We start from the raw sequence: 11,510 nt of genomic DNA, 5'->3' as shown, positions 1-11,510 counted from the left end.
TTAAACTATTAAAATGTTATTGAATAATAATTATTGATTAAACACTAGATTTTCGGTAATTTTGCTCACAACATCTTTTATCGCGACATAATAGTATTTTCACTTTTACAATAAAAGTGACTTAATTTTAAATAATTAGAATTTCCTACTAATATTAACATAAGTATTTTGTAATTATTTTAACTCCATAAAATTTGTGGTCACTAATTATCTTTAACTTTTGGATAATTTTGTCCATTGCATTTTTACCGCCAACCACTTATTATTTACCCTTTTCTCAAAAAGATGATTTAATTCAACTAATTAGATTTCTCATTTAATAATTCTCATTTAATTATTATATAATTTCTAAAATCTACATTTAACGATGCGGGTTATTACAAACGACATCACAAGTGACAAAATAAACCTTGAATGTATAATCAGAGCAGTCAAAATGAGGCAACCTGTCTGATTAGGCTTTACCCTACACGGGATAGGGCTAAAAAGCTCCACACGAGATAGGGCGGAAAAGTCCGTAGGGTCAAATGGTCCACTATTTATAAAGGCCTACACGAGCCAAAACCTTTAAAGGCTAAGGCTAGCCCTTGGACCATCCAAAATTATAATTTTAAATTTTATTCATTTTTTTCAATGCATTCAAAATTATTTTAACAAATAATTTTTTAATACTTTCATGAAATATTCTATACAAAATATAAATTTTCCATAATTTAATTTTTTAATAAAGTAATATTTACATACAAATATATAAGTAAAAATGTTAGCAAAATTTTAATATAGGTGAAAATTTAACTATCTTTATTAAGTTTCGTTGTTAAATAATGTCATCGGATTAAGATTTTTTCATCAGGAGATATAACAACACTACTAACAACAACTCTAGTGGAAAATCAAAAGGAGCAATGGAAAAATGAACTTAATACTAAAATGGAACAACCTTTCTTAGTATGTTATATGTTTGAAAGTTAAACCATTTATTTTCTTTAACTAATACTGTTATAAGTGACATGAAAAGATGCATTATCGTAATGAAATCAAAATTTTCATATAAATTATATAAATAATCAATCATACCATAATAATTTAATCTATTCTATTAAATCTCATTAAATTCCCATTTCAAGTGCTCTTGCATATCAAATGGTGTCATGAAGCCAAGACCCTTTCACTATTTATGCCCCTTAGTTCCCCTCACTCTCTCCACTTCTCAGTTCATTCTCTCTCTTACACATTCATCTTTCAAAAAAAGTCAATATTTTCCTTCTGAAATGCATAACATTTTTGTGAATATACCACCAATGGTTCAAAGTTTGGACCCTGAGAACCTTTTCACACGTAGCAGCATATGGGTGAATGGACCAGTCATAGTTGGTGCTGGTCCTTCAGGTCTTGCTGTTGCTTCTGGTCTTAAAGGCCAAGGTGTTCCATTCATCATCCTTGAAAGAGCTAATTGCATTGCATCTCTTTGGCAAAATAGAACTTATGATCGTTTAAAGCTTCATCTTCCTAAACAATTCTGTCAGTTACCCAATTTTCCATTCCCAGAGGACTTCCCTGAATACCCCACAAAATTTCAGTTCATAACTTACCTTGAATCTTATGCCAAACACTTTAACATAACCCCACAGTTCAATGAAACAGTGCAATCTGCAAAGTATGATGAAACCTTTGGTTTTTGGAGGGTTAAAACCATTAGGAAAAGTGGTGTCAGTGAAGTTGAGTACATTTGCAGGTGGCTTGTGGTTGCTACTGGAGAAAATTCAGAGAAAATTGTGCCTGAATTTGAAGGCCTTGAAGAATTTGGTGGCCATGTTATGCATGCTTGTGATTACAAATCTGGGAAGAGTTATAGTGGGAAGCGAGTACTTGTTGTTGGGTGTGGAAATTCAGGCATGGAAGTGTCCCTTGATCTCTGTAACCACAATGCAATCCCATCAATGGTGGTTAGAAGCTCCGTGAGTACTAAACTCTCCTTTGATTCTGTTAATTTTCATCCAAAGTTTGCAACTTTAAGTGTAATATTTTTTTGTTTATTTCTTTGTTAATTACCCTATTAAAATGGTTTAAACTCATCCAACCCATATTGGGATTGGTTGAGTGCTTGAACTCGAGACTTCTAATTAATGGGAATAAAAGTTCAAACTCGGGTCGGACCCATATTGGGACGGCCTAGAACTTGAACTCAAGATGTCTAGTTAAAAGAAACAAATTCCTTATCACTTGAACACGTAAATTTTACCTGTGTGCTTTGTTGATTTCATGATCAGGTTCATGTCTTGCCAAGAGAAGTTTTTGGAAAATCGACATTTGAGCTTGCAGTTATGTTGATGAAAAGGTTACCACTTTGGATGGTTGATAAGATATTGCTGATTCTGGCAATTTTGATTTTGGGAAATGTTGAAAAGTATGGTCTGGAAAGGCCATCCATAGGCCCTTTAGAGCTGAAGAACAGTTCAGGGAAGACCCCAGTGTTAGACATTGGAGCATTGAAGAAAATTAGATCTGGTCAAATCAAAGTGGTTCCTGGAATTAGAAGATTCTCTCCAGGGGAAGTGGAACTTGTTGATGGCAAAGTTCTTCTCATTGATTCTGTTGTTCTTGCTACTGGGTATCGCAGCAATGTACCATCATGGCTAAAGGTTAGTCAAAGTTATGTTTTTTTTCTTTCTGTTGCATTGGGTTGGGTTTAACCATGTAGTTGTTGTTCTCTCTCTCTCTCTCCCTTCAATGAAACCGGGTCAGATTGTTGGTTTTGTCTGGATGTTTTGTTTTTTTCTTTTGATAATCTTATCTAAATATATATATAGGGGTTTGCATTTGTCATTTAACATGGCACAACAAACTTTACTACACACACAATATTTTGTGGGGCTCATACTTTTTGAAGAAAAAAGAAAATTACGGCACGCAAAACGAATCTCTTTAACATTACACAATCACTTTTTCTACTACAAAACTCTTATAAAACCCGTATATATAACAGATGTTTTGTTCTGCTATCCACTTGTGCTTGTTTTTGCTCCCCAGATGTAACTGTGGTGCAATATTGTTAAGTGAAAACAATGGGTTCAGTTGTTTTGTTCTCTTTCTGAGCCCCCACACACCCTTCTGACCCTGTTTAATGACCATGGCATGCGTGTGTTAAAAAAAAAAAAAAAAACTTATATGTTGTCATTTAAAGTAGGGAAATTAATGGTGTAACATCTCATTTTAATTTTAATACGACCATATTACAAAAATATTTATTGTGGTCAGGGAAGTGCTCAGCATTAAGTATATCATTGATTAAATATATCAAAAAGTAACTTATTTATAGTACTCTTATTTTTATGGTTATTTTTGTGTTTGAGCATTAAGTATATAAGTACATCATTTATTAAATATATCAAAAAGTAACTTATTCATAATACTCTTATTTTTATGGTTATTTTTGTGTTTATTTTATTTTGTTTGTTTTTACAGTGGTGTTATTTAGGTGGAGCCTTGGCACCCGCTCATTTAAAAAAATTGTACAATATTTTAAAAAAAATTATGATACAACTTTAACACTGATTGAGTTTTTAGTTGAATCTTTTGGCACCAGTTGAGTTTACTTCTAACTCCAGCATAGTCCCTATTAGTGAAAATGTGCTCCCATATTATGTGAAAAACTGAGTAATTTATTAACAGATCGACTTTTGCAATATTAATGACAAATCTTAAAAAATAGAGAAGAAAAAATGATTATTTTATTCCTCGGCTGAATAATTAAAAAATTTCACCTATAATCAGATTAAAATGAGAGATGCAATCATGCATTTCCTATTTATAGATACTTGTTTCCTTAGCAAATATTGATATATTAATCATGTTTCTTTTTTAGGGAAAATAATTTAAATGTGGATAACTATTATGCAACTTTTACTTTGTTAAAGCTTAATTATTGGCTCAATGGACTATATTATAATCTAATATGCTATGTTATGTACTGCATCAGGAAAATGATTTCTTTTCAAAGGATGGGATTCCAAGAAACCCATTTCCAAATGGATGGAAAGGAAAAGGCGGTCTTTATGCTGTTGGGTTCACAAGAAGAGGCCTTTCTGGTGCATCTTTGGATGCAATTAGTGTGTCTTATGACATTGCCAAGAGTTGGAAAGAGGAAACTAAGCAGAAGAAGAAAACAGTGGCTGCACGTCATAGGAGATGCATATCACACTTCTAAGAGATACACACTTTCATGACAACACAAGTTTCTTTTGCTTGGCTACAATTACAAAAGGGTTAAGTGTGTGACATTTTAAAAGACACAAATTATGTCCTTTTAATTTTTAACACTATGTATTACGGGTAGTACATAGTTATAATATGAAAAGTTTTTTTTCTCTCTCTATATTAGTTGAAGTGACTGAAGAGGGAGAGAGAAAAAATATTTTTTTCATATTGTAACTATATACTACCAATAGTATATAGTGTTACTAACTAAAAGGATACAAAATTGTGTATTTTAAAAGGACAAATATTTTTCCCAAAAATAGAGTTTCCATAATAGAGAATAGTACACAAAAAATTAGCCCTCTCCTTAAGAAAACCCATTGTTTGAAAATAATTTGGCTATTATTTTTGTACAAAGGAAGATGCGGCTTATTTGCTTATGGTTTTTCATTTGTAAGGAATATTGGTTCACACACTCATCAATGTTTCTATCACAATTTTTATGTTTAAATAATAAAGTCAAAGCTCTCTCTATAATCGTAACGTGGTCATTTCTTTTTTTTTTTGTCAAACCCACATTTTTATGTTCACGGGTTTCTTGTCCTCTAACAAAGGCCCAATAAATGTTGACATTTAGGAGCAGAAAACATATTTGAGGCTCTCATATTTATTTCCATGTTGCAAAGCACATGCATAGATCCTACATATATATTATAGGATCTATCCATGTTAATATATATATATATATATATATATATATATATATATAGATTTTGATTTTGATTTGTAAATGCTTTTATAGTTAGCGGGAGTTCATTTGGTCAATGGAGAAAGGAGAGAAACATTGACACATTTGAGATTTACAATGTGCAATTATCGAAAAAAATTCCCTTTTTTAAAAAATAAAATAAAATTATTCGACATCTATGTAGTTCTAAAACTACAGTTCACTATCAGCCTTGGGTAATAGTAGGATTTTTTAATCATCAAAAACAAAAAGAAGGTTTTGAGTCTTGGGACAGAGCTAAATTAACATAAAATTTTTGGTTTTTACTTTTTTATTATTTTGTTATTTTTAATGTTTACATATTTTCATCAGATTTTTATTTTGTTTCTTGATAAAACGAATTTTTGTTTAATGAGATAGGAGATCCCTACTGAGATTTACATAAAGATTTTCTTTTTTTGGCATTATCTAGGTGCAGTGGATTCACAACCTCAACCATGACTCTAGTGATTAAGGAAGTGTGACTCTAGTAATTAGGAAAGATTTATAAGTCTAAAAGACTATTATAATCATTTTTAGAATTTGAGTTCTCTGCAATGTTGATACAATGGTATAGAACTTCAACCGTAAATTTTTTATCATTTACTTGTGAAATTATTCTTAAAAGTTGAAAATAAAATTAAAATCCTTCTAAATTACATTTAGGGGTCGGGATCCCTTCTATAGAGTGGGATCTACTTTTTGGGGAATATGAGTCAAAGTAATAATAAGAATATTTCTAGTGAAAACATCTTTTACAATTCCTGGAGAGATAGTTCACTAATAGATCAAGGGATAAATAATTCGACTCATTCATATCCAAATCATGAATGCTTGGAATCCATATTGTACAAGGAGACATTGCTTTTGCTAATTCAAATTGAAGGTAGCATATTCGTCATATTTTGAAGCTCCAGCTCCATATCAACGTCACATTCGATATCATCATTATTATCAATATCATCACCTTCATCAATAAAAAACAAAAAAAAAACCCTTAGGTTTGTTATTCATGAACTTATTCAAAAATATCATAATGAAAGGAACATAGGGGGTTTTTCAGTAGGTATTTAACCAAATAGGATCATCCAGTTCCTATAAAATCTATCACTAAAATACCCAAAGGGTGGTAGGGGCCTAGGAGAAGCGAAAAGGGTTTCACATGAGATGGGAAATGAAAATAATTAACCCCATATGGGCTTTGTAAATAAGTGCTTGTCTGATAATGAGCAAGAAATATCCATCTTTCTACTAAACAGGATGTATTCAGCTCATAATTCATTAGATAATTTTTATGAATGTCGTCTATGTATCGTAAGTAAATTGCTCCTAGTTGTTCAATCATTTGATAACCAGAGTTATTCTTTGATAAATGATCATTATGAGTTAGACTCAATAGAATTTGATCAATTCTTTTTTATGCCATTAAGTTAGAGAACTGAACTAAGAATTCTCTTTCTTTATCATTAATCGAATCGTTGCTCAAGACCCAAATTCTACTTTATCATCAACCCAATCACCTCACATTTTGTATTTCTTATCATAGAATAAATTGCTTTACTTGTATGTCTTAGATGTCTCGTATTTCTCGAAAAAATAATTCAATTCATGGGATTTGGTATGATACTTATGAGATCGATGATATTCCAATATTTCTTCTTAGAACATGTTAATTTGACCCCATAAGCAGGACCACCACCCCATAGCATGTTGCCGCTAGAAGCAGAACTCTATATTTCTTCTACAAAATCTCCTAATTGTTCCAAAGCAGCTAGAAAAAAATTCATTAACCAGAAAGAATTCTGTTGAGATGTAGAATACCTATCCAGAAGTTTTCACAACTCAGTCATGCATGACAGAATCATTAAATATTTGACCTTTTCGAACTCTGTCTATAACCCACTAAAGACTCAAGAAACAAATAGAAGATGTGTACGAATGAGATATCTAGCAATGAGAAGAAGGAAAAGGATTGAATAAAAGATCTCCTGGACATTTAGCGATCTCATATATGTCGATATCAATGGTAACTCATTATTTTGATGAACAATTTCCTTGAACATAAGAAGATTATGTAAATACTTACTTGAAATCTCGCTTATCCAATGGAATTAGAAGAATTCCCCATGATATGTCTAATCCATGCATAATATCATAAAAAAACGGATGCAAATTTTTGGCTACTACTTAGTATCAGTATCGGTAATAGGTCTGAAAAAGTATCTAAAAATTTGAAAGTTAGATACTTTTACCCTGTCAAAGTAAGGAACCATGATATATATGTTACGAATAGATTTCATTTTGAAAGAGTTGAAGAAGCACTATCTCATTGAAAGTTTATATATATATATATATATATGCCCTTTCTCAAGGTATTTTTTTAGACTATGACTTTCTCATAACATGGAGTGTGAATCAAACCCATGTTTGAATAGAAATTGAGATACTGATGCCAATTCTTCCCTTCTGAATCAGTAGATTCAAATCTAAACAAGGTTGAAAATAAGTTCTTTCAAAATTGACTCTTTGTCCTTCTGTTAGAGGTGTTTTGCGATCGAGTAAATAGCTCTACAAACGAATGGATCAGATCAAATTGGAAAATGGAAAGATTTGTACAAGTTATACCCTATGTCACCACTTTGCGAAAAAATGTTAAGTATCAATAGGTTAGATTCCTATGACTCGATTGGTGAAATAATACCTCTCTCCCAAAAAAATATTTTTTTTACCGCCAAATAAAGAAATTTTTTTGATGCGAATGAACAAGATATTGAGGAATTGTCTACATGTAAAATCATGATTATTGATACAAGCCTTTTACATGTAAAAAGGGAATCTGTTGTTACAATAGAAGCAGAAGCGATATTGATTATTCAAGAATTAAGGTCGAGTTGCTTTATAAAAAGAGGATACCAATGAACTTCTATGAAACATCTTCACGGGATTCAACCAATTGTCTGGATCGTGGGATATCATTGAGAAATAGGAATCGGTGTTATCAAAAGATTCATTCAATTCTTTCTAGTATGAAATATAAATATAGTTTTTTTATAGCAGTACTATACTCAATACAATAAATGCATGACATGTGCACAAAATAACTACGTAAATTATTTAATATTTCTAACCGAGTCTCAACCATCAAAAGTATGACTTTACAAATATATTAGAATTATTTTTCAAACAAGTGTCATTCAAATCATGATCGTTCATGTTTTTATAAATATGAATAATTTCAAAAAAAAAATTAGGTACTTTTTCTGGTTGTTTTTCTTCAATTTTTCTTGAATTTATATCATTCAAAAGTCGAGTCACTTTGTGCACTTCATTTTGTCGAGTTAGAATTTTCTCTTGCTATGGAAGTGTCACCAATTGCAAGAGAGTTAATTTTTTCTGTCATTGAAGACAATTATCCATTGAACTTAGGCACAACTCTTTTCTTTGTTTTTCATGATATATTTTTCGTGATCTTGTATGATTTTAGATTATGTTTCGTGGCATGCTTTGGTTATTGGTTATTTCATGCATTTTTAGAACTAATTTAATAAATAAAAATTTTATTTTCCCTTATGATTTGACATTGTCTTTGACTCTATTGAACCTTATTAGGTTACTATATTAAGTGAGCGTTAGAGTAAACCCATTTAATGACCAATGATAAAAAAAGGTTCAACAGGGTTGAGATCAAGTGCATATAAAGGTTTAGTTCCTATAATAACTCAGATAATTAATTACATTAATTAGGGGTTAATGTGTAACTAGAGAGTTAATTAGATTGAAAAGTCAAAATTTGAGCCAAGTCACTTTTCGGGGTAAAACTGCAAATATTAGAAAATTTGGGGTAAAAGTGAAATTATGTAAAATTTGGTTACATTAATTAGGGTTTAATGTGTAATTAGAGAGTTAATTAGATTGAAAAGTCAAATTTTGAGTCAAGTCGCTTTTCGGGGTAAAACTGCAAATATTAAAAAAATTCGGATAAAAGTGCAATTATGTAAAATTGGTTGTTGGAGAAGGAAAACTAAAGGGGCAAAATGGTCAATTCACTAGGATAGGTATTTTTTAAACCCAAAGTGCCTCTCTCTTCTTCGCTCTATGTTGACGGTTTCACCATTGCAAGGAGGAAAATAACTCTCGACCTCCCTTGGTTTTCTACTTTAAGTAAGAATCAAAACAACCCACAATCATTTCATCTTCTTCCACTCATCTTTCCCAAGAAGGCACCACTTTGAACTAAAGAGAATAAGAACCTATCTTTCTCCTTGCCCATTGTGCACCAATTTTGGGGCTTGAAGAAAGGAGGAAGACTCCTCCATTTTATAGCATGCACCTTGTCTTCCACTCTCTTAAAGATTGCTTAAGGTAAAGACCTATGAACTCCTATAGGATTTCTTGAGTTTTGGCTTAGGGTTTGTCTTAAATTTGTGGGTTTTTAGAATTAGGAGTTAGATGATGAAATTAATGTTGGGTTTATGTGTATTTGATGTAGGTGTGTTGAATCTAGGGGTGATTTGTTGAAAGAATCATCAATGAATCCAACCTTTAGTTAGGGTTTCATTGTTATGTTTTCAAGAATTTGGGGTAAGTACCCATTCCTCCTCTTTGATGAGTTAAGTTATGAACTTGATGAATTCATGTGTTGAAATATAATATTGATGGAGTTGATTGCTTTTTAGTTGTTGATTGGTGACTTGTATAATTGTCACTTTGGTTGAAACAAAGCAAGAGCTTTGGAATCAAGCTTAAGAAAGGTAAATTCTTGGACCTTGGGATTAGTCTCACTTGGTATTCAACCACACTCATTGGGAATGTTTGTTAATTGCTTGATTAAGTGGTTGTTTGTTAGAGTTATGATATAGTTGCATTCATGTGGAGTTGTCATGTAATTGGTTGTTTAATATGATGTGCTTTAATGTGTTAGCCATTATATTATGAATTGATTGAATGGGTTCATTGATCAATAAAATAGGTGTTTGGACTTCCCTAGGGGATATTTCCTAAGAGGTACGTCTCTTGGAAGCTTAACACAGACACTTACTTTGAGGTATTGCTCAATTGAGTGGTCCTAGTGCACTAGGTGCACAAGTGTAGTCAATTCAATATTGTCTTTATTTATATGATGATATTATGCCATATGTTCTGAAATTTCTTACAGGAAAGTGAACTCAAGATTGGAGTGATCCTCCAAGGACCTTGAGTTTACTAATATTTTTATCTCACCCCATTTGGGGATTATGTTTCAGGTACATCAGGGGGAGGTGCTAGTATTACTAAGGGAAAAGAGCCTATGTAGTACACAAGGGTCTCTCTTTTTGACTTGGCATATTCTAGTGATGATAGCATGATAGGACCACTTTTGAGATATTTAATTGGATATTAACATGTATTGGGTTTTATGTGTAGTCTAACTTATATATTCGTAAATGAGAAGCCAAGTGTAGCAAGGCATTGATTTTTTTATTATACATATGTTAAGGTCAATGCTTTGTAATGAATTTGATGGCTTAAAACCAAGAAATCTAGTATTACAATGATTATCATGATAGATTTTTTATAAATCCTTTGACGAATCACTTGAAATGTATACATGATGATTGATTTATTTATATAGTTGGTAACATGGTAAATTAGGTGGTAAAATTCCAGTTGATGCCAGAGGATGGAGTCTAAGAAAGGGGAAAACCACATTTATTCTTAACTTGCTCGCTCCAGAGAGCATTGCAATGAGCAAAATTGGGAAAAAAGTCATTCTCTAGACTTGCTTGCTGGTTTTACTCGCTACAACAACAAATTCAACGAACCAAATAGGAAGAAAAAATTATTCTAGATATAATAACCCTAATAATTAAATTACACTAATTAGAGATTAAATGTGTAATTAGGGGATTAATTAGAATAAAAAGCCAAACTTGGAATTTAATCACTTTTCGAGGCAAAAATGTAAATAATAAAAGTGTTGGGTTTAAATGCAATTTGTGAAAAATGTGTGACCCAAAATAAATCAAGTATGTGTGACACACCTTAATTGCACTCAACTGATTAAAGAATTCATCTAATAGCCTTAACGGTGGAGAGAGAAGTTTATGAGTAAAGGGAAAACTGACTTTTCATACTTTAGATATTTCTAAGACCATAACCTTATCTCTCTCCTCTCCATTTCCTCTCAATTTTTGGTCACCTTCTGAAGGGACAAAAATTTGTTCCCATCTGAGCCCATTTTGATGGTAAAATATCATTTGTTCCCTCATCTGATGAGAAACTTTTGCATTAAAAGCACGTTTTATATCTTTGTGAGAAAAACACAATGGAGAATGAATGATGATGTAATCATTTGAGAAATATAGAAAAAGAGAAACGGATTGAGAACATTAAATACACCTGCTCCACTAACTCAATCTCTGTACACTTTGCAGGTAACATTGAAAAGAAGCTTCCATAAAGCATAAGCAGTACAACAATCAAGCAGGAAGAAACATGTACAACAGGGAATAAAGAGTTCCTATTGGCTAAGAGGAAAGCAAGACATAGGGGAATGAAGAAGAAAAGG

At 31.8% G+C, this 11,510-nt stretch overlaps 1 protein-coding gene across 1 annotated transcript; it reads left to right on the top strand.

Moving 5' to 3' along the window:
• Positions 1–1,271: 1,271 nt before the first annotated feature.
• LOC133293822 (probable indole-3-pyruvate monooxygenase YUCCA3) lies at positions 1,272–4,207 on the top strand. The gene is made up of 3 exons (XM_061492426.1): positions 1,272–1,958; positions 2,271–2,642; positions 3,980–4,207. The coding sequence occupies exons 1-3, from the start codon at positions 1,272–1,274 to the stop codon at positions 4,205–4,207; spliced, it is 1,287 nt and encodes a 428-aa protein (XP_061348410.1).
• The last annotated feature ends 7,303 nt before the right edge of the window (positions 4,208–11,510 follow it).

The sequence above is a fragment of the Gastrolobium bilobum genome, unplaced genomic scaffold, assembly GCF_033153095.1.
Source record: "Gastrolobium bilobum isolate Gb01-03AN ecotype WA unplaced genomic scaffold, APGP_CSIRO_Gbil_v1 utg81323, whole genome shotgun sequence".
In the NCBI taxonomy this organism is placed as follows: domain Eukaryota; kingdom Viridiplantae; phylum Streptophyta; class Magnoliopsida; order Fabales; family Fabaceae; genus Gastrolobium; species Gastrolobium bilobum.
This window is presented reverse-complemented; position numbering and strand designations above follow the sequence as displayed.

Bases quoted from the DNA above. Each gene is read 5' to 3' on its own strand.
- LOC133293822 (XM_061492426.1), top strand. From the start codon at position 1,272: ATGCATAACATTTTTGTGAATATACCACCAATGGTTCAAAGTTTGGAC. The intron at 1,959-2,270 runs GTGAGTACTAAA...TTTCATGATCAG, and splicing joins CAATGGTGGTTAGAAGCTCC to GTTCATGTCTTGCCAAGAGA. The intron at 2,643-3,979 runs GTTAGTCAAAGT...GTACTGCATCAG, and splicing joins ATGTACCATCATGGCTAAAG to GAAAATGATTTCTTTTCAAA.